This window comes from Chaetura pelagica, unplaced genomic scaffold (genome assembly GCF_000747805.2).
Source record: "Chaetura pelagica isolate M959 unplaced genomic scaffold, ChaPel_1.0 scaffold232, whole genome shotgun sequence".
Lineage (NCBI taxonomy): Eukaryota > Metazoa > Chordata > Aves > Apodiformes > Apodidae > Chaetura > Chaetura pelagica.
This window is the reverse complement of record NW_009952441.1, coordinates 2053620-2077661: the sequence shown is the minus strand read 5'-3', so window position 1 is coordinate 2077661 and position 24042 is coordinate 2053620. Positions and strand designations below refer to the sequence as shown.

Genomic DNA, 24042 nt, shown 5'->3' with positions numbered 1-24042 from the left:
CAGCAGGAGCTGTGGCTTAGACTGAGATCAAGAGGGCAGCAGTGATTACAACTCACCTCACCCTCAAGCAGCATGTGGAATTAGGAAGTTTTCAAACATCCCTCACCTCTGTTTTGGTGTCATGGAATACCAGCAGCATTTGGACTGTGAGTCAGCTAGCTCTTCACACAGCTTCACACCCCTGCCCTGGGGTGGGTACAATACAAAGGAAAAGTGAGACAAAAGTTGAGCTGGCATTACTGAGGCAAATTAATGCTTTCTCCTGGCTCAGCTACTCTTCCTCCCCTAAGCCACTTCACAGGTAATCCAGTGCAGAAAAAAAGGAGATAGACAGAAGGAGGAAGAGGAGAGAGACCATCATCACTTATTCAAAAGGTAGACAACTTTTCAATTTCTGGTTCAGAAAGTGCCCTAATGAACAGAGAAGGCACGGGGTACAAGAAACCACCTGGACCATGGAGAATTAAAAGATGCCTGTTCCCAGGACTAAGCAGAAATGAGTAGAACATCTAATAGGCATTTTACCCTGATGTTCAATATGCTAAGCTTTAAAGAATTAGGGAAGTCAAGCCATCTACTCCCAAATTCAGGAGCAGCAGGCTATAGTTGTTAGGCAGAGTCCTTAAAAAATTATTTTAGAGCAAAAGTCTGTTGCTCTGGAAAATCCAGTCCATTTAAGATAAAGCTCATAAACTGCATTATGTTCTGCCTTCACTATCATGCCATTTTTAAATAGTAGTGGTACTGGGAGTCCTTTGACAGTAAAGTTAGTTTTGAAATCACTCGTTATGTTCATCTGTCTCTCCACAGAATTATTTGAAGACTCCGTTTATATTTTGTTTTACTTGCTTTTATGGCAAAACTACTGGTACCAACTAATCGGCTGTAGCAAATCAGTTTTCTAACTAGACTGGGATTAAATCACTTGAGATTTTTTTCTGCAAGAAACCATATATTAATCTTACTAACAATAAGAAGTAACTTCATCCATGGTTGCCTCTGAAAATGGTCCATCAAGAAAATAATTCATCTAAGGGTACTACTCTCTTGTGTGGTCAGAAACAGACTACTGCAGGCCTTTTATTTCAGATACCTTCTGTTGTCTCTGCTCCCAAGTCTATAGATAGGACAATGAGGATGTCCCTTGGCTATGTTGAAGCATGATTTAACTTTTAGAATAACTGAGATTTCTAGGCTGTTCTTCATATCCTTGAGATTCAGAATCAAAACTGAAGTTTTTTTTTAGTGTGAATTTTTAAAACGTGTCACTGAACAGAACACACGTTCTTGTTTTGGTTTGGTTACGTGCAGTGTTGGGTATGTGCCAAGATTTTGCTGTATTTCTTGCTCCTCTTCTCTCATGATTCCCTTTTTGCTAAACCTTTTCCTGAATTTGACCTTTTACTTGTGCTCTGCCCTAAGACTGACATTAATTTTCTGGCTTCTGTTGCACCTTTTGAAGAACTACTTAATGCCTTTAAAAAAACATGTGACTTAAGACAGCTTCTAGAAGGGACTGCATAATACAAAACATACTAAGGATCTTTTCTCTGGTGTTTTGAAGTGAGTTCTATTCAATGCCACTAGTGTCATTTTTCAGTAGAAGCTTTCTCAGGACAGCAGAACACTGATGATTTCTTCCAAGATAAATTTGCCTTTTCTGTTCTTTCTCCATATTGGTACAGGGAACATTCAGTTTCATTTTCTTCACTGCAGTGGCACAGAATTTTAATCACTTAGAAGCTGTTGTGGAACAGTTGAAATATAGCTGGCCGTACTTGTTCAAGGCAATGAAGTTTCATTAATAAATAAGCAGATCCCATACATAGGAGATCAAATATGATTGGCTGCAGCATTTTCATTTTTACCCCTTTCTACAGCTCATGCAAAAAATAAGCATTTGGCTTCAGTGGGGAAATTGCATTTAAAACTTACTGCAGTGTCTCAAGTACTATCTAGGGCTCAGAAGTGTGATTGTGTTGATGACTGAGTTACCCTGTGTCAGCTGAATCATGATACTTGCCTGTGTGTGTCTGTAGCCTATGCCTAACATAACATAACACGTTCAGTTAAGCCATGTCAAGTTCATGCATTTTGTCATGTGTTCTCATGAGCTGCTAGGAGCTTCGCTAATTCACTGTGGCTCAGCGGATGCCTGGTAAATTCCACCATGTGTCTAAGAACTCAGAGAATGGTTAGAAGTGACATAATTATAATTTTAATTGACAGCCTTATGTAGCTCTTGTTTTCATCTTAGTTCGATTTAGTCCTAGATATTTCAATCTGGTTATTTTTAACCCTCAGGAAGAACCTAAGAAAGTTCGATTTGACTATGACTTATTCCTGCACCTTGAAGGCCACCCACCTGTAAATCACCTCCGCTGTGAAAAGCTCACATTCAACAACCCAACAGAGGAATTCAGAAGAAAGCTGCTAAAGGCGGGAGGGGTGAGTCCTGCACTTGTGTCAAAAGCCATCACGATAAAGATGTTGCTGCTTATTGCTGATGCTTGAATAATGGATTAAAGACTGACCTGATGGGGAAAGAAGTGAAGTGTTTTGTGATTAACTTCATGTAAGAGCTCAGTGCTTGTTGTCTTTAAGTGGAATGGGTGAACAAATGAGCATATGCCTGTCTTACATACATGATTAGGTATCTGTTTCCAAAACCAAGCAATTCATGTTTGCTTCTGCAAAAGCAAAACTTAGACCTTATCCGTGAAGCATTGTTTGCTTGATGTTCCAGAGATGAAGTACAGCTGAGCTACTGTGATTGGAGGAAGTAATAAGAAAATGTATCTCATTTAAAGATAAGTTGTTCTATATTAAGCAGAATAAATTAAGTAGTTATAAGGTAGAACAAGTTAGAAAATGTAAGTATAAATATACCTACTTTAATTTGTATAGTACGCTACACAGTCTGATCCAGAAAATTTACCAAGACTTCTATCTAATTGATAAGAAAAAGCCCAAAGGAAGTTTGCCCACATGGAGGGAGGGCCAAACCTTTAAATTTACACTTTGTCTGTTAGTAGAAACCATTCTGTTGTGTTTCGTACAATGCCAGAATCATTCAGACTGGCCGAGACCACCAGAGGATCAACCACAGGATTAAACCGAGACATTCAGGACTTCACCCCTCTTTCCCAGGGTGTGAAACCTCCCTGGCTGAAGGTGACCCAACTGCCATGGACCCTGGCTCCACTGCTGCTCTCTCTTCTGCGGAAGAGACTTCTCCTTATCTCCAGCTTGAGCCTTTCATGTGTCAGCTTGTGCTGCTGCTTGTTGCCTTCCTGCCATGCACCACTTTGACGAGCCTGACTGCATCTCCTCTATTCCCTCCCATCAGTGCCAGAGATGCTCTTGGGTGCTCCAGAAGCCATCCCTCCCATCCACTGAACCAGCCCTCATCCTAGTAGCCTCTCCTTGCAGGACAGGTGCTTCAGCCCCACTGTCTCAGTAGCTGCCCCTCACCTCCTGCAATTTGTTGGTGGCATTTCTGTGTTGGGGACCCAACTTGGAGGCAGTACCTAGGTGGGGTCTGACAAGCACCGGGCAGAGAGAACAATCCTTGCTCTCCCCTGGCTTTCAAGGCTGTCACCTGCTCATGAGACTCTAGGCATTGCTTGTCCTTTTGCTGCCTAGGCATGTGGGTGGCTGTGGCTCAAGTTGCTGCCCGACAATGCCCAGGGCCAACCTGGGGGCCAGCCCCCAGAGCTGTTTCCCAGACCTAGCCTTATGGCTGCAGTGCTATGCCTTGCTGGGACAGGGCTTGGCATTTGCCATTTGTCCTGTTGTATTACATGAGGCTGCTGTTAACCCACTCATTCAGACTGGGTCCCTCCTGTTGGCAGCCCTTCTCCTGAGTGTTACCCTCCTGGAGAAGAGAACTGCTACAGCTATAGTTATCTTGAAATAGAAGCATGGGCTGTGTTTTATGTTTGTATTTGTTAGGTGCAAGAGGGTATCCCTGTCTGAACAAGGTATTGGCTCTTTAGTATGTTTGCAAGTAGAACACCAAGACTGCATTCTGGAAAACTTAATGAGCCACTGCTTTAATATTAATTGTATCAGGTTAGTTGGAAATGGACAAGTTTTACCACCAAGTGGGAACATGTAAATGATAAAAGGACTTTGTGGGTGGTGAGGGCGGCTAGAAAGGGAAAACAAGAAGCATCCTTTTTATTTCCCGTTTTCTGTGCTTTCTAATTTTGTTTCTTGAGTTTAAAAAAGCAAAAACGTTGCCTCATTGTAAACAATTAAATGTGGGGTGTGGGATCAAATTCTGTCCCTGAATTTATCAGCCTGGTCATTCTTGAAATGTGTTGCATCATTGTCTTTTGGAGGCTACAAGCTCCTTGCCTTTTTTTTTATTCTCAGTTTTCCCAATTTCCTTCCAAGAAATGGGTCCCTGTTTTTTTTTGTGGTTTTTTTTCTTTTTTTGTTTGTTTATTTGGGATTTTTTTTGTTTGCTTTTAAGTTACTGATGTTTCATGCTTCCCTTTCTAGTCTTACTGATGCAGGAGTTTGAACAGATTGGCAGAGATGATGTAATAGCATTCCATCTGTCAAGGGCTTACATCTCCCAGTATTGAAAGGCCTGTTACACTTTTAAGAAATGCTGTACACAAGCTTTTCTTTGACCACAATAGAAACCCAGGAAAGCTGGTCTTGCTTTCAAGTGTAAGTAGAATAGATAACTGAATGAATTAGGGTTGTTCAGCCTGAAGAAGAGACGCTGGCGTGACCTTATGGTGAGCTTCCAGTACCTGAAAGGGGCCTAGAAGAGGGCTGTGGAAGACCTGTTCACCAGGGCACGTAACAACAGGACAAGGGGTAATGGTTTCAAGCTAGAGAAGGGTAGATTTAGGTTGGGAAGAAGTTCTTTGATATGAGGGTGGTGGATCACTGAAACAGGTTGCCTAGAGAGGTTGTAGAGGCCCCATCCCTGGAGCCATTCAAGGTCAGGCTTGATGGGCTCTGAGCAATCTTGTCTAATGTGAGATGTCCCTGCTTATTGCTGGGGGGTTGGACTCGGTGACCTTTCGAGGTCCCTTCCAACCCAAGACATTCTGTGATTCTGTAAATTCATGAAACATTAACTCACTTTTAACTTCCATGCTATAGGCTGAGAAAAGCATCTACAGGATAATGAAATACAAAATGTGTTTTACACTTAAAATTAAAAAAAATAATAATACTTCTATCTAGTGCTTGTCTTCAATAAAAAGTAGAAATAACAAATCAGTAAATTTTCTTGATAAGCAACAATTGAGGCAAAATGAAGTTCGTGTCCTTGGAATGAATAAGGTGCCCTACTATCGCAATCCGCGACCTATTACATCTCCTTTTTGGAGTGAATTTAGCTTGTCAGGATCTGCTGAGATCTGCACGTGGCGCTCACCTCTCAACGAGGAGCAGTGGCTTCGGCACTGACTGTTCGGGTGAGACGCTTGCTCAGTGCTCACTAGTGCTTCCAATGTACAGCAAATCCCCAATTAGAATTTACGAAGACACGGTTTATTGAGGGGGAAAAATAAAACAATTTGGGGCAGGAGGTTCAAAAAGGGTAATTAAAGCACATAGGAGCTGTGGAATATCTTTTAAACACCAAATACCAAGAGCTTACATATGCCTTAATACTTATATATAGGTACACCATATTTACACATGCAGATTAATTATCTATGAGGGAAGAGGAAGGATTTGATTTGGCTACAGGGATTTTATTTCTGTAGTCACTATGGTAAATAAAGATCTTTTGGTTCAGTCTTACAATGGCCATACCCAATTTGGAAAGCTCTTTTTTTGACACAGTTTTCCACCATATTTTCTACACTAAGCTTACCCCAGCTCCCTGAAAAGATGTAGGTATGTTCAAGTCGATCTCTACCACTTACTATTTTCAGTTGACCTTGTTCTCATAAATGTCAAAATAAATGTTTACAGAAGTAGTACAATATTTTTAAGATTACACTAGGCAAATTCAGTCAAATAATTCAGTGTACTTGTTGATGTACCCTCTCTACATAAATATTCTAAGTAACGTTTCTTTTTGTAAGTTTGCTGTGGAAGTGATACCACTGAAGATTTTTTACACCACTTACTCAGTTTTGCACCTAATGATATGAAGCTAGTATGTATAGAGACATGGCTCACATGAATTAACAGTGTATAGCATAATGCCCAAAGACAGTTTATATGTAGATGATGACTTTTAGTTAATCCATTTCTTACCAAGCAAATTGTCAAGCTACTGATAGTGACAGAACTGTATAAATGTAGTCTTTTACGTGGCTCATCCTCTAGACACAGCACAAGAAGATTCATGAGTAGATACAGTATGATTGGAGTTTTCATCAAGTAAACCTCAGTAAGCATTGATTCTTACATGATGAATTTATTCCTAGGTTTGTCAGTTACCTTTTCTGCCTCTAAGCATAAAAGAGTAAGGGGGAAGAGATGGCACTGTGATTCCTTTAAATGGGTATGGAAAGGTGGATGACACTGACTGGGAAAGTGTAGTAATTTAAAAACTAATATTCAAATTTTAAGTAAATTTTGAATGTTGAATCCCACTGAAACTATTTAGAAATAGGGTATGACTCCATTGTTGTATTTTATATTGTCAGAAGTGCTGATTCTTTTGCTTTTTTGGCTTGCAAGTTTTTCAATTTCAAGAAAAAAATTGAAGATTATACCTAATCTGCTTATTGAGTGAATAGAAATAAATTAGTTTTGAAGATGCTTAATGACAGCTACCTGACAGTCAAATTGATTTTTCCTTTGGAAACACAGACTTAGTCAGGCATCACATGTTTGAATATGATATAATGACTAACTTTATTTTGATTCTTGCAGGAATAAGTGGTGAAAATATTTTCAGTCCATGTTAACAGCAATTTAATATAGTCTTCTCTCTCATAGCTGCAAATATATAAATAAAAATGTTTAGACTGTGTAATGCTTCCACCTTTTGGAAGGAAATTCAAAATGAGTTGTTTAATCCAAAAGTACGTGGACAATATATAATTGTTGAATTTTCTTTCCATAAAGGGGAAAGCCATATAGATGCCCCTTAGGGAGTAGTTACTTTTATGGACAAATATAGTAAAATTCATAACGTAGTTACAGATGCTTATAGCTACTAATAATACAGTTTGAGGTTTCACATCTAGAGGATACAAGGAATAGGTCACTTATAGAGTAGTAATGGTTATTTTTAGCAACAGCGCTCTTCTTTTTGTCTGCTTTCTGTAAAATTAATTTGGAAAACCAAGCAGCTCTGCTTCTGTAGCAAGGTAAGTCCTTCCTTGAAGATGGGGTGATGAATTGATGAGTAAAGAGATAGAGAATCACTCTTAAGGGGTACAATTTTTAAAAAACAATATCAAGGTAAAAATTCAGATTTTGCCAAAAACCATTCCATTCTGGTTTCTGAGTTTTTTTCAAATCTTTGTGGTTTTACTATTTAACAGTTGAGAAATCTCTTCTCATTTCACAGGCTTCAAGATGCCTGTATAATTTCTGTTCTAAAACCTCAGTTCCTAATCCGTATTACAAAGATGAAATATTGGAGATTTTTCTCTTTTCTCCATCCTCCCTCTTTTCTTGCAATTCTTCTGTGTCAGTTGGAATAGTTGCCTTCTACCCAGAGTCAACCTTAGATGTAATGCTGCTTTGGGGAAGAGATTGTCTTTAATCTTGTCCTGTTTGTAATTAAGTAGCTAGATTTTCTTAAACTATTTATTACTTCACAAGCAAATTACTTAAAAGAATTCTAAAAGGTTTTCTATTTCTTTGTCATTTTTATAGGTTTAAATAGGAATAATTATCGTTTAGGACTACTAAATTTTTGTTATACTTAGTGCTTTCATTGGCGACCAACCTTGATCTTCACTGTAAAATGACGTGGGATGCATCAGTCCAGGATCAGACAAAGTCCATTTATTTGCTACTGCTGCGTAATTCATGTTCAGGGCTGAAGAAATGTTGTGGTAAAGGTTCATTTTGCATGGAATTTCAACTGATACCTTGTAGCTGGTGCTGAAAGTTCTTTATCAGTTTTTCTGCAGCTCCTTTTGGGGAAGCTCACCAGCCTTTTCTGAGGAGGCTGCTGTATGAAGGTTTTTGTAGATTATGAGCTCAGGAAATGAAACTACGACAGGTAGCTTGGTATGGATGTGTTCGGGGCAAGATTATTCCCTCTTAATTGGTGGCCTCCTTTCACTCAGAAAAATGAGTAGGAGACAGACAACAGCTTGTTGCTTTAATCCCCTGCAGAATCTCTAATGTGCCTTCATAAGGAGATTGTGTTGATCTGGAGGAATTGTGAAAGCTCATGCAGCTTCTGACTGTGTACGTATCTTTGTGGGGTGGTAGATCTATGACCCCTGCACATCGGGGGTGGCACAATGTGCATTTGTAGAATTTGGCAGTAAGAGAACACCAGCTTTCGTGGAACATTCTGAAGCTGTTGGTCATGCTTTCTGTAATGGGATCGGAAAACTTCAGTTTTGTGTCTTGGAAGTGGGTGGTTCTTGTTGGGTGTCTGGGTAGTCTAAGCTGTCAAATGTGTGTTGGTCAGTAAGTGCTGTCCTCAACACATCAGTTTTCTGTCAGCATTCTGAATCAGTTGTTAGTTATGTACAGGTATTACCATTTCATAATTTTTCCCAAATTGCTGGAGCAGGGGCAGTTTCAAAAGGTTCCTGATTATAATTGGTGGTGTAGAGCCATTGTTCCCCGATACCTTATTTTGTTCAGCAGTGCATGGAACTACATAAATTAAGTGCATACCAGTTTTTTTCTTCCATAGTAGTCAGTTTTCTTCACCAGCAAATTGCAATGCGCTTAGAAGGTGCCAATAATTGGGTATTAGGGAGACTGGTCACTTCAGTTTGGTCAAGTGGGTAGGATAATTCCTACCCAACAATGTGAATGCTAATAGATTTTGTCAACCACTGTGTGGGTGTTTTTTCTGGGAAATAATTTTGTCTTTGCCCTTGACCAGTGCTGTCTTTTCTTTAAAGCAACAGGGAGATAAAGGTTTTAAGTACAAGCTCAACAGCTGCAGGATAGTGAGTGGGTGTTTGGTGAACTAGAGGCAAGATACCACTACCAGCAGCTCAGTTTGAATGCTTGCAGGCGTAACACTTTATTGGCATAAATGATGCAAGGAGAAGAATTGTTCTCTGGGAGTGGACTGCTGAGAAAGGGGAGGTGGGAGGCCAGGGTAGAGAAAAAAAGCTGTCTTATATATCTGTCTGTAACAGCAATTAAAGTAAAAAGTAGCTTGTTTAAACTTGTTCTTCTAAGCTGTGGTAGGAGGTGTATATATATATATATATATGTATATATATTTGTGGTATAGTAGGTAATACCAGCATATGATATTCATGTGATATTTGTGTGCTCCAATATGACTCAGTCTTATATTGCTTTCATAATTTTTTCTTAGATACACTGTTAAGAGTAGATCTTGTTAAACCTTATTTTAATGTTACTATCTTATCTCTGTGTTGAGCTAAAACTTATGGAACATCTTATTAGTTATGGTGTGGGAAACCTCCCAGTTACAGTGTAAACCAGAGAAAAGCAATATTAAGAAAGGTAGGGGTTTTTTTTGTCCAAGTTTAGTGATGTATGTAAGTAGCTGCCTACACTGATGCTCCAGTTTGCCTTTCACAGATGGAGGGAGATTGAGTGTGGCTCCTTCAAACTCAGATGTGCATTATTAAAATAACTCTTCTCCCCAAACTGTCCATTAATTTTAATCTTTGGTGTCACTAGAACACATGGGCTTTGAAGCAGGACACGGAAAAACTTCAGGAGGCATTTGCATTTTCTCCTGGTTTTGTCCGTTTATATTAAGCAGTTATTTCTTTAATCAGTGCTGCTATTGGTCTTTCATTGTCTTGACTGGCATCCTCTGCCATGGTGATATAATCTCTGTCCCCGCTAGATTGCAGGCTGGCTTTTGTGGGAGTTCACCTCACCTGCTGACTGAGTTTCTGTGTGCTTTATAAAGGAACAGCTCATAAAACTTTTTTTTGTTCTCTTCCTTGAGCATCTTCTAACCCAACAGTCATGTTTGTGTGGTGGAGCTTCTCCTGGACAGCAGAGGGTATCTGAAATACAGTTATCTGGGTATCATCTGAGAACTTGCTGAGAGTTCACTCAATCTGACTGAATTCTTACTCAAGACATTAAACAGTTTGTTTTGGACTAAGTATTGATCCTGGAGGTACATGGTAGTCACTGGCCTCTAGCTGGACCTCACATAGCCAAAGAGAACCATTTCAGTTCAGCAGTCCAGACAGTTTGCCACTCATCTCATCATCCAGTTATCCAGTACACATCTCATAGATCTGGCTGTAAGTTGGGCAGGATTGTTCTGAGTAAATCTATGCTGACTGCTCTTGGTCATATTCTTGTCCCTCCAAGTGGCTGGAAGTGGCTTCCAGAAGGATTTTCTCTGACATCTTCCAAGGGACTGAAGTGAGACTGATGGGACTCTTGTTCCTTGGACCTTTCTGCTTGAAGATGAGTGTGATGTTTGACTTTCTCTGGTCATCACAAACCTTTCCTGATCACCAAAACCTTTTGAGGATGATAGAGAGCTGCCTTGCAGTGGTACTGACTAGCTCCTTCAGTACGCCTGCTCACATCCAGTCTGGTCTCATTAACTTGAGTATCCTTCTGGATGAAGTGTGTCCTTACACTATGCTCCTCTCTTGTTGGCACTGACTCATTGCTATAGGCTCCTTAGGGATGCTCAGGTGTCTTGGTGGCACAAAGATACAAGATGTCACTAGTGAAAACGGAGGTGGAAAGAATATTGAGTACATAAGCCAAGTTCTTTGTAATGAGGTCTCTTGCCTCTTTGAGCAGTAGGCCAACACTTTCTTTAGCCTTCCTTTTACTGTGTGTCAGCATCTGTTGTCATTCACATCAAGTAATATTAGCTGCTTCCTAAAGGTGCAAAGAATTCCAGTCCATTCATGAGGATTGTGAAGTTCCTGCCAACAGGAAAAGGTTAAAATGCGTGTGTTTTTTTTAATTTGAATTTTAAACAAAACAGAAAACCCAATGGGGAGACATAGAATCATGGAATATGTGGAGTTGGAAGGGATCAACAAGGGTCATTGAGTCCAAGTTCCTGCTCCTCACATGACTATGTAAAACAGAACCATATGATTAAGAGTGTCATCCAGACTCTCCTTGGACTCTGACAGGCTTGATGCCAATGACCACTTTCCCAGGGAGCCTGTTCTGCTGACTGACTACCCTCTCAATGAAGAAAATTTTCCTGATGTCCAGTCTGAATTTCCTGTGATGTAGCTGCCAGGAGGTCACGCCTCACCGTTCTTTTCTCCAATCTGAACAAACCAAGTAACCTCAGCTGCTCCTCTTAAGTCCTGCCCTTGAGGCCTTTCACCATCTTGGTCTCCCTCTTCTGGAAACACTCAAATAGTTTGATGTCATTCTTATACTGAGGTGCCCCAAACTTCACACAGCACTCAAGGTTGGGGCTGCTCTGGTGCAGTGAAGAGTGGAAGCACCACCACTTCCCTTGACGTGTTTCTTAGTGCAACCTGTTTTGTAATACCCTTACCATTTGTACCCAGGTATTAAACTGTGAAACTAGGTGGTTTCTTTTGGCCATGTTTCTAAGTGTTATCAGTACCATGTACTCTAATCAAACCAACGGTTGAAATGCTTGAACATTTGTGAACAAGTGCATCTCACTATCTGCTTTTACGTGACCTGTTACTATCACCATTGATTACATGAAAGTCAGGCTGTGAGATTATCTAGACCTCTATTCCACTCCAATATAGGTAAGCTGAATCTTTGCAAGAACAGCAGAACTGTAACTAGAACTTCATGCTTTACATATTGGTGAATTCAGAGTGTGATTACATGGCTGTTTAACCTGACTTGTTTAAAGCACAATGGCTGTCTTGCCTTGCTTCATTAACACCAGTGTCTTATTCCACCAGCTTGTCTGATCCCACTGAACTGTTGACTTGTGGAAGAGACTGAAGAGAGGAATTAATAATGTCTGTGTTTCTTTGTGGAAGCAGAAAAGTAGCAGCTGCTGGTGGTCTTGGCTGCCTGGCGTAAGCATGTACTGCAGCACTATCCTCAACATACTGGGATGTACTGTTTGCAGCTGTGAGATTGCAGGGAATTTAGACTGGTGAAGGGAGGAAACAAGTAAAAAAAATACATATAGCATGGCTGTACTGGAGAGCTCTTGCTGTGCTTTTGGTGACGCTGCATTCTTGCTGCAGAATTAGTGGCTTGCTGAGATAAGCTCATTCCCACCTTTTGCTTTGTGTATCCTTGACTTAATATAGCCATATGCATATACATGTGCATGCATGCTCACAGGCAAGCAGTTTATGCTGCCAATGTGTTAGTGGCAATGGAAAAGTAGGGACTTGCTCTGAAAGCTGATTGAAGTATATCTACCAAGCTGCACGTTTCTGTGTTTGACTAATGGGAGGACAAAAGGTAGCTACCCACAGCAAAACTTGCTGTAATAATTCTTTTCCACCTGGATATGAATCTTTTTGTCATATGAGTGTATGAACAAAACTATTTTGAGTCAATAAAATACCCGCTTAAACTCTGTAAATAATAATAATCTTATGTCTGCTTCTTTCTGAAGGTTTATTTGATTTTAATGCAGTGGATATTTTCTGTGAAGATTGTGGTTGTAAAACATTTCACTGAGTTTAGTTTTAGGGAGAAAAATCTTATTTAACCACCCATTTGCCTTAAGTCTATGAGAGGAGATAGGGACATGCATTTTCTTTGTCTGCTGCACAGGTGTGTGGCTACAATTTTTCCTTGTCTTTGTTGCTAATGATTTGTTAGTTTCTGCCTTCTCTTGCATTCAGCTAGGCTGAATTCAACCAAAAACTCTTGGGGAAGTTGAGTCTAAAAAGTATTTGTCAGACTAAAGGAAATAACTTATTGTGATTCACAATAGCTAGTTGCTGTCAATATTGCCATGATTACAAGAAGGTTGCCATTGCTTTTGCTGAGCTGATTTTGGAGAGAGTTCTGGCTCCTGTCAGGGTCTGGTTTAGGTATCTGAGAAATGGAAAGGAAGAACTGGGAAGAAGAATTGCTACACGTGAAATCCCACCTCACAAAATGTTTGAAAATATCAGTAGCTTTAAAAGATTTTTTTTTTTCGTGTTTGTTTGTGAGGTTTTTTTAAAGTTTTTGAATGCATGAACTTGGGGTCAAAGAAGGAGAACAACTTTACTACCTTATTCCTCCCCCTTTGAATTCTAGCAGCAATGTGAAAAGGTGATGCTCAGCTTTCAGGCTGATAGAAATAATTTCTTACATAGACATGCCCCATAATATTTTCCAAGATACCATATAGTCTTTTGAATTAAGTTATCTGCAAGAAGTTTTATTTAGACCAATGTTTAAAAAAAAAATAATTAAAAAAATTTAAATCCTGGAGAAGAAGCTGTAGGCAGTAAATGCAGTATTGACTTGGAGACATAAAATGTGAAGTATATAAGCCTACATCCTAGATATCCCAATTTTGCACTTCCCATTCCTCCTTTATTATGATGTGCAATGAGGTATGTGATGGGGTCAGTTTCTCCCCATCCTGAGTATCAAGAGAATATTTTGGTCATCTGAAGAGGCAAGGGTGACCACACAGGGCATCCACATAATCAGGTGTGCCATGGGAACCTCTGGAAAGACAGAGACATTCCCTTGCAGATGCAGAGCTCTGCAACTTCTCTCCAGCTTTGTAGGGCTTTTCAGACAGTAGGTAAGCTGTCTAAAATTTAGGGGTTTCAAACTACAGATAAATGAATAGTTGTGCCAGGAAGCACAGTACAGTCTTCCTTCACTTAGCTTTAGTTGAAAGCAAAGTCTGCTGCATATATATATTTATGGGGTATCAGCAGTTCGCAGAACTTTTAAATGGGATGAACTTTCAAATGTACTAGATTGTTCAGGACAAGAGAATGAGTGCTAAGGATGTACATGCTGTGGCATGTAAGGAGCCATAATAAACCAGGTTATGTTGTTTTCTGAGGAGCTTGAGTTGTATTTGTGTGAAAATTGAAATATATTTTATTTCCTTATCAAATAGAGGACAGCAGTGTCATTCTCTGTTGAGAAGAAACACAGATACAGTTTGTTCAAGTTCTATTCTCCTATCAGTGTGATTTGTTAGTGCTTAGGCAGGTGAGGCTCACTCTATTTCTGTTGGTAATGTTTGACTGACGTGCTTTCCCTCTTGTGACAGATCATGGTAATGTCAGATGGCACATCATTCTCTTCAGGACTGAGCCTTCATCTCCCCAGCCTTCCCAGTAACTCCTTGCCTTTTTCTGAAGTGAAGAAAAAATCATCTCATGGGCCAAAGGTGAGACTTATTTTGCTAGAAGTTAGTTAAGCCAGTGGCGCTTGCCCTGGGAATTAACTTGAGGAAAAAAAGGTATTTCTAGGTATTTTTGCAGTCTCATTATATAGTCCAGAGATAATAGGTCTTGACATATCTTTGTTCTGAACTTACTGTTCATCAGAGGAAAATAATGAAGAACAGGGATGATTGTAAGAATTAGGTGCCAATGGCTTTTGTAAATGCAGAATTGTTTTCCTCCTTTCTCAGAAGGAATTCTAATGGTCTGTTGTAGTATTAGTGGAGTCTGCTGATGGAAGTTTAATCTATAGAAGTGAAAGAATATGAGAAAATACTATAGTAATAGATTAATTTATGAAGTGTCTTTGAACACTTTTCCAGATAATTATATGGAATAAAATTTTGAGCTAGGTTCTTTAGGAATTTTAATTTTGTTTACATTTCAGGGGTTAATTCTTTACTACTGTTTAAAATATAGTGATGCATCATTAGTCTCCATGGCATAAAATTGAGCCCCCAACCTAGAAAATGATAAAAGGTATAGTCCCATGAACCTTTTGAATTTGAAATGGACCTTTCCAAAACAGCAGATAGTTTCTTCAGTTAGAAAAAGTGAATTAAAGGTGTGGGAGAAGAAAGACCGTCTTACTACTTAATCAAATAAGAATTGCAATGCAACAATTTGCTTTGTAAATAAAATAACATACATGCCTTTTCTTCATTCTTTTAAATTGTTTAGGTTTTCTTTTTTTTTCTTAGCATCTTGTCAGTTTGACATGTTAGTTAATTTTGCAGTGCATGTACTACAGTGGGCAGTAACCATTGTTATCAATGACTTTCATGTTCTCCAGCTGTCACAAATCTTGTAACTACTTGGAAGAACTGTCAGATAATGACTAATGGGTATGCTTAAGTGTGTCCATTGATAAGCATGTGTCACAACAGTAAATACACATAGTGAGGGGAGGGGGAATAAAAGTTCTTTGACATGTTTGTCTCTGGTTTGCATTGTACCTGAGTGCCTCACAATCTCTAATGCAGGTCTTGCAACATTTAAAGGATATATGGATGTATGATTATTTTAATTTTCCTAATGACGAGCTGAGATATATTGAATCTCAGGATTAGATTGAAGGTGCTTACTTTTAAATGGTAAAATGAATTATTAATGCCTAAAAGGAAGGCACCTAGCTACACCAGGTGCTGAAGCAAGGTGCTAAAGATAACTGTCTGACTGGTGAGGCTATGACTCATCTCCATCTACTTGGCTACTGAAGATAAGTTATTTGGACACTTTGTCATCAATAATAGGGGTTCTTAGGAGGTTGGTTAGCATTCTGGAGTTCAGTTTCCAGTCACTTGCTCAGATTCGGCTGTAATGTTGATTAACCCATGTCTTCCATTGCATGCCAAAGCAGCCATAATGAGGGTTGGCCTAAATAAGCAGCCCAAACACCTGCAAAAGGACTTCAGTGAGGTACAGGCAGGATACCAAGTCCCACAGTCATGTTCCATGTAGTAACTGCAGACCATAAGTCTTGAATCTCCGGAGAAAGTTTTTTCATAAGCAAACAGTAACCTGGGATGTAATTTTCTGAATTGTACTCAGACAGTGAAATTTTGTCTGGTGTAGAAACATAGCAAATGTAGAGTGTGGTTGGGGTGATGCAGAGTGAAGGGACTGTTGCATATTTACTGCACTTACAAATGAATGTTTGACATCTTTCATTTTTGTGAAGCAGCCCAGCCACTTGCAGTGAGTTTGACCCATAGCAGGAAGATATGGGAGTCAGTAGGAGGTTAGATGTACATCGGATCTCAAGATGGTCTTCAATAGCTGAAAAATCATTGCCTATTTTAAAATATAGCATTTTAAAATAGGGATGTTCAGCAGCAATGCTGTCTCTTTGAAATAACTTTTTTCAACCTTGTATGCTGTTCACTGCAGATTTTACTGGTTGGAAGAGATATTACGTGAATGTGCTGGCCCATAGGTGTGATTATTTAATTTTCCCATTCCCCCGTCAATCTTTGGCTCCTGTACAATTTAAAATGCACACTATTGAGCAACTGTCCTTTTGTCTCCTAGAGAAAGAGTTGTAAATAGCTGTCTTGCTGAGTCTTATCAGCTGTTTTTGAGGTATTGAAACACCCACTAACATTGGCTTTAGTATAACAAAAAAGTTTGTTATGTTGTTTGTTTTTTTTCTAATAAGTTCTAGATGCTGAGAACCCTTGGATTTTTATCTTTAGGATTTTTGCTTTAATTGGTGACAGGATATTTCCGGCCAATGTGTAAATAGATTTTTAGTTTTCTTATCCATAGCCCCAACGATGCAACAACTGAAGTGTCCACATTTCATTTAGAGATGCCTCTAGAATAGTAGCTGTAGAAAGGTCTTGGTAGTTCTTGAGAGTATAAATAGTTTATAAGTGTGTGTGTTTGTGTTGTGTGTACCCCAGGTATCTGTATAGGATGATTTGAGGGTTTTTCTGCTGCAGCAATAGTCTTTTGATGTGCTTGGTTTGTCTTTGGTTTGTTTTTTGTCTTTGAATACCAAAGTAAACTTTGAGGTCAGTTTTAAACGCTTAGTATGGAAAACCAGACCTAAGAATATTTGCTTACCTATTTGCCAGTACAAAGCACCACAAAGACACTCTGGTCAAACAGGAACTGTAGTCAAGACAGTAAAACCACTGCAACAAAGCGGTGTTACTGATTTAGTATTCACTTAAAAAAACCCCAACAATGCAGAATTGCCAGTTTGCTTTCTGTCACATCCTCTTCTGAACTATGTATTAAAAATTATTTAAAAATTGTATTTCTGAAGATCTGTGATTTTGTATTTAATTTAATGGAGATAGTATTAACAAGCCCAATTAGTGTGAATCTAAAACAAAACTTTGGTCTTGGAAATACAGACTACAGGCAGAAATGCATGAAACCTTACTTCATTAATTTTTTTCAGAATATAAAGATAGACACAGGCTAGCTACAGATACTGTTGCTTTTAGATCAGTTTTACTACTGTGCCTTTGCATATTATGTAAGTACTACGTGCACAGAATAGAGAAACTGATTAGTTCTGTTGGGATGATTATGTCTTGTGGAATGAGCTGTGGTGTCAGCTGCAGTGAAATGATGTTTACTTTATAAACAAAAACCCAAAAGCTCTTATTTCTCTTTATGACTGGTAAAAAAAATATTGTTCTATGCTTCCCCTTTTGGCTTTCTCTGTCAAACCAGTGAGCCTTGTCATTCTCCATCTGCTTCTATTTCTCCTGATGTCATTGGTTGTAATAGTTGGTGGGCTGGACAAACTGAAGTGTGGAAGCCTTTGTAAATGTGTGATACAGTAATAATCTGTAAGAAGAACTAGCAGCTGGTAAATTCATCTCCAGCATTCAGCTAGCAAGTGGAAGAATACCACAGTATTTGTGGAGGCTTTCAAAATGTTTTTGTCTTTCTCCCCTAATCAGTTAGTGTTTTTGTGCAATAATAAAACATTTGTATTCAACAGAAATCTGAATTTCCTTGAGGAAGTAATTCCTTTTAGAGGTCTTCCTCCTCTTTTCATCTTAAGAGCAGCACGCATATTTGGGACTAATTCCAGTCCACTGGCTCAAGATGGACACATTGTTTCAATAAGCAAACATTTATTTGAAGAAATGCCTTTCTATTACAAATTAAAATAATGCATGCTTTTTTATGCTCACTAATACTAAATTTGTATACTAAATAATAGACTGGGATTGCTATGCCAGTCAGTGTGTTCAGTTTAATTACTTGATAAAATTTAATGAACCACCTCTCTTTGTGGATGGTATATGTCTGTATCATATCTCATATGCTTGTACTGTGATTTCTATGTAAACATCAGCTTTCATATTGTACAAAGAGGAAGGAGGTCTCATTTTAAAATTGAAAAGACAAAAAGATCTCAAGTTACTATTTGTTTTAATATTATTTTAGTATTATTGCACCCAAGCACCTATTTCAGAGCTCTCGTCTATTGGAAAACTACTAAAATGAGTCTCTCTTTTTTGAGCAATTTAAGATATGAGGTAAGGAGACCAAAAAGAAACATGAAGACTCCATTTAGTTTATTAATGGCACATATTTTATTCCTTCCTAGGGTAACTTGTAGACTCCTAGCATGGTAGAAAAAGATATGAAGATAAAAACATTAATAAGTAGTTCATGTGTCAGTCATCACATGTGTCATGTGATGCTGGTCTTGCATCAAACAAAACATGGAACATGTAAAAAAAAAATCAGGAAAAGACTTTTGACTAAAGTAAAACATTTCAAGGAAGGAATAGTCTTTTTAATTTTTTTAATTTTAATTACTAGCCTGGGAAGTGAGGAAGTGCCTTACTTTGTCATTCAGTGTCATCATAATATTGTTCATCATTGATGCTTCTGCCTGTTATTAATGTTGATGCAAATATAATATATAAATATACAGTTAGATTTCCAAATTGGACTTAAAAATACATTTGTAGTACTGATGCAAGAAACGTGAAGCACAGTTGAATAATTCATGCAGCACTATATGAAAATTCAGTGTTTTACCAATTAGTTAAGATAATGAGAAGGGAAAAAGAGTTAAAAGTAATTATTTTTAATTAATTGTTTCCATCTACTGCTACAGAGGATATGGGAGTTAATCTGCTTTTTGTGCATGTGATGTGTAAACTGTCCAGGTTATGCAGCATTAAATACTGGCTTAGTACATCCTGATTAGAGAAGTCATCAGTAGTTAGTTGTGTGCCAACAGGGATCGCACAAGTGGATGTGTTCTTGGTCTTAATTTCTCATCTTGTTGACACAACTTTTATTGAACAGGCTAATTCCGCTTTATTTTATTGTGAGGGTTTTTTTCAGAGCAGTTCTAACTAGTTGTATTTTAAAGTCAGCTGCCGTGGAGGTTGTACTGCTCTGGTTGTTCAGTTTCCAGCACACTGCTGCTAACCCGTCTGCCTTGTGGTCATGAAGTATTGGGGAAGAAAAGCTGAATGTGTTTTCCCCTCTGCAAGTTCTGTAAACCTCTGGCAGTGCTAGACAGCCAGACATACTAGGTCTACATAAATATGAGGTTTGTACTTTTAACACCCTGGCTGGCAGCTGAGCCCCACACAGCTGCTCACTTGCATCCCTAAAAGGGGATGCAGGAGAGAATCAGAAGGCTAAAAGTGAGAAATTCATGATAGACAAACAGTTTAATAGAGAAATAAAAAACTGCGAGTATAAGCAAAGCACACCAAGGAATTAATTCAAAACTTCCCATCGGCAGGCAGGCATCAGCCATCTCTGGGAAAGCCAGGCTTCAACACATGTAACAGTTACTTGGGAAGATAAATATCCAAGTTCAAACATCCTCTCCTTCTTCCCCCAGCTTTTATTGCTGAGCACGACATCAAACAGGCTGGGATATCCCTTTGGTCAGGTAGGGTCAGCTGTCCTGGCTATGTCCCCTCCCAGCCTTTTGCGTACCCCCAGGCTCCTTGCTGGCAGGGCAGCGTGAGAAACAGCGATGGCCCTGACACTGTGAATGCTGCTGGGTAGCAGCTAAAAACTCCAGTGTGCTTTCAATACTGTTTTCAGCACAAATCCACAGCATAGCCCCATACAGGCTGCTATGAAGAAAATAAAGCCTGTCCCAGCCGAAACCAGTACAAGGGTCAAAACTAAAGGAAGATTCTTAGCACTGTGAAATCCTAAGTATGGATCGCTGGAAAAGAAAGCCAAGCTGGGGGTTTATAGATGCATTTTATAAAGATTGAAAGCATATCCAGTGTTATGTAGATGAGAGAATTTTGGGCACCACTTTGCTCAGCATCTTGCAAAGGACTTGGTTGAATAACCAACTGAATTATGAAAAGTCAAACCTGGAATTGCATTTGTAATATTTGTACTGACTAATATCCTTTTTAGTAGTTCCCTGTTTCTGGTAGTACTTTCTTTGCATAAAAATTGTATTAGAAGAACACTTTATTCTCAGTGTTATTCATAATCATCTCTTTCAATGAAATAATTTGCTTGTAACTACGGTTTTTAAATTATGTATTTAGGACACCCCTAATTAAATATATTCTGACTTATGACCAGCACTGTCATCTTTTTGTTCTAGGAAGGAGTGATTAAAGAGTCTTGAGCTTTAAGGTATATAGATGCCAGCAAGTAAGATGTGAGCATGGGAATCTTAACCATAGAATGCATAGTCCATATAATTTCACTAAAGCTATTCCTGTTCTGCCAGTCTTATCTTCACTGATCGATTATTTGAAAATTGCAGGGTGTGATACTGGCATGGCATTTACTATCACTTAGGAACTGTCTTGCTTTCAAAATGTGTTGGTTTCCTAGGTTCATAGGCTAGTAGTCTTGTGGGTTTTCATCAGTGTGGGTTCCTTTTTGTGTTATTTCAGCTTAGTATTGTTAATGAAATCCCATTAAATGTAGATCTATATATAGATTAGGATTTTTACAAATTTCACAATACATCAGGTTGCATTTTTTTGGTGTGGTGTTTTTGGTTTGTTTGTTTTCCCCAGAGTTTTGGTGTTTTCAGTTTTATACCATTTAAACCTCTATTCTAGGTGAAAGGAGAGGAAATCAATGGGTATATGAAATACATTTGTCAATGTGTTTCTTTCTAAAAGTTTCTCAGTTGCTAGTCAATATGTAGGTAGCAATGCGTATAATCAGCTTTGAAGAAAGTAAGCAACCTAAATTTTTTAGCATAGGTTCCTGTAAATTGAAATGTCATTTTGCAGATTTGAAGTGGTGTAAAACTGAACCTTGTTTCTGGAGAGAATGCTACAGGTATGTAGTGTTTGTAACAGTGCATCTAAGCTTCTGTGTGTTTTTGAGATCCTGAGCACCTACTGCTAGCAGTCTTAATGAAAGTGGGTAGTGCTGCAGCTCTCCACATCTTTTGAAAATTCCTGGGTGTTAATTCTCAGAAGAAAGGATCCCATACAACCTATTCCAGATGGTTCAGTACTCGTATTGCCAGTTGAGCTGCAGATCAGAGCTTTCTTTGTCACTTCAACTTTCACATTCACCTGAGTGAGGAATGATACTGCTGTGCTCTTTCTGCTTTTGCGTATCGTCTAGGACCACTGAGTCATCACCCTCTCAGAAACCTTCTTGCTTGTAGAATTTGAATTAGAAAAAATGCAATTAAATTCTCAGTGGACACAGCAGCAATAAATGCAAATAGTTTTTTTATGAAAATGAGGTTTTTCCATAAAAAGTTATTGCTGAGATGTTGCGTGTCAAACCTAGTCTTTCATAGCCAGGCTGGACCCAGAGTTATGTTGTATAAGGAAAAAGATTTTGTAAGAGCTGGAGAGAGGATCAGAATAGAGAAGTAAAAATTCACCTGAAATATCATCAGAAGTGAGAGTTGCTCAGGTCCAGAAGAAGTTCTGCTGATGGTCTATGGTTGATATACTGATCTTCCCTTATACTGTTGTCCTGGTTTGAACCAGGATGAAGCCAATTTTTCTTTTTACTGATTGGCTTCATCCTGGCTCAAACCAGGACAACTGTTTGTGTTTTGTTTTGCTGATAACTAATGGTCATGGTAAACATTTCCTAAACTGTCTTTATCTTCATCTTATGATGTTTCTTAAAAACCTAATTCTAAAGATAAAAACTGATTTGTCTTTAAGATATTAACATGCAGTGCCAACTGCTTATATTCTGCTGCTTGGTAACAGTTGACCAAAATGATGGGGCTTTTATCCGTTCTTATAGAGGTATTTGCAGTTTCTGGTTTACAACCTGAAGTTCAGAGGTCTTAATATGAATCCTTTGTCTGTATTGTGTCTTTTGAGGGCTTTAAGTGTTTTTCTTTGTTGTTGTTGTTGTTGTTTGGTGGGGTTTTTTTGGTTCATGGAGGTTTTTTTGGTAAGTAAAACTTATTATCTCCTTTCTGCAGGACCCGGCTAGGATTCTGAACACAAATAGCAGCAGCAGTAGTAACAGTTTTACAAAGACCCACAAGTTAACAAAAGAGCACAAAGAAAAAGCTTCAAAAGACTCAAGAGAACATAAAAGTGCCTTCAAAGAATCTTCCAGGGAACATAACAAATCTTCCAAAGAATCCTCTAAGAAACCCAAAGAAAACAAACCACTAAAAGATGAAAAAATAGTTCCTAAGATGGCCTTCAAGGAACCTAAACCCATGTCCAAGGAGCCAAAATCTGAAAACACCCCAATCCTTACCGTAACTTGTGGGCAGCAACAAGAAAAGAAGACCCCTACAAAAAGGCCCTCTGTTCTGGACACTGATGAAACTTCTGCAAAAAAAAGAAAGAAAAGTGGCTCATATTCATTATTTAAAAGTTTTTCTAGTGACCCACCACTGATTCTTACTTGTTCAGCTGACAAAAAACAGACAAAGGATAGATCTCAACCCAAGATGGGGAGAGTCAAAATTGAAAATGATGTACTGGAAAGGAAGACCCCTACTCTGCCACCGTTCGATGATATTGTAGATCCCAATGATTCTGACATGGATGAAAACATGTCCTCCAAATCTGAAGTAAGTGGTATTTGGCTTTGCTTCGTATGTATTGAGTATTCCCAGTCTATGGGCATGGGCACCATATTTGTATTTTCCCCTTTCCTCTCTCCTCTGTACTGGCAGATTGTTCAAATTGAAGGATCTCGTCTGCTGCCTGTTCAAACTTCATGCATGTTCTAGTTGAATTGTATTGCCTATTTGAGTCTGCTCAATTTATAAATCTGTCAACATGATGACAAATGAGCATATGGTACATAGCTATAAATAATATTGTTCTTTTGATCTTTTTCATTTGAATTTCATGCTTTTTGTGAGATAAAAGTAAATTGATTTGAATCTTTTTATTTCACACTCTTAAGTCTGTGTTCAGGTGTTAAAAGAACTCAGTAAATTCAGGAATGGGTTGCAGTAAATCAGAGTGCTGTTGTTTTTCTACTAAAAATGGCATTTTGGTGAATTACTCTAGTTTTGTGGGGGAGGACGAGTTCCTAGAATCCTCACTGTGATGGGGAGAATCTATCCAAAGTAACAGGCTTACCCAAGAAGAAAAACATGGAAGAAAATTATGGAAGTTTGCTTTCCTGAAAATATTTGTCTACCATACCTGCTCATCTGTTTCAAACATAATTTACTCTTGACTATTGGATTTTAATAATTCTCCCATCAGACTTCAGTTTTCAGAAGCATCTTTCATAGAGTGATGAGTAGAGAAGGAAAGGAAGAGGAAGAGAAGCTTGTTTGGTGCCTTTATTTGTGCTTATGGCTGGAGGTAGTGTGCATGGTAGAGAGGAAGTCTTCCCTGCCATTCCTGTTCAATTTTCCCACTTTTGTGTTTTCTGTTGTTCCTCAGTTACTGCAATCAAATTCATAGCCCTTCTTGCCCTCTCTGGAACAGACGATAAATATACCCTGCTAGGAGGAAGCATTAGGTTTTTACATCATAGGAACTTGCCACAGGAGAGAAAGGAATTTCTTTCTGAAGTGACCTTTTAATGACTAGTCCCTTAGGGCATGCAAGGGCTATAAAATTTACAACGTATGTAATAAGACAAGCTCTGCTTTACAGCGTGGCACTGGTGATATTGTGGT

At 38.7% G+C, this 24042-nt stretch overlaps 1 protein-coding gene across 1 annotated transcript in view; it reads left to right on the top strand.

Annotated features, from left to right (window-relative positions):
* The window catches only part of MLLT3 (myeloid/lymphoid or mixed-lineage leukemia (trithorax homolog, Drosophila); translocated to, 3), a 113145-nt gene that overhangs the window by 60935 nt on the left and 28168 nt on the right, over positions 1–24042 (top strand). Inside the window, exons 6-8 of the mRNA XM_010008487.1 lie at positions 2305–2448; positions 14297–14416; positions 22366–22971. Coding sequence (XP_010006789.1) covers positions 2305–2448; positions 14297–14416; positions 22366–22971 — 870 coding nt within the window. The remainder of the gene's footprint in view (positions 1–2304; positions 2449–14296; positions 14417–22365; positions 22972–24042) is intronic.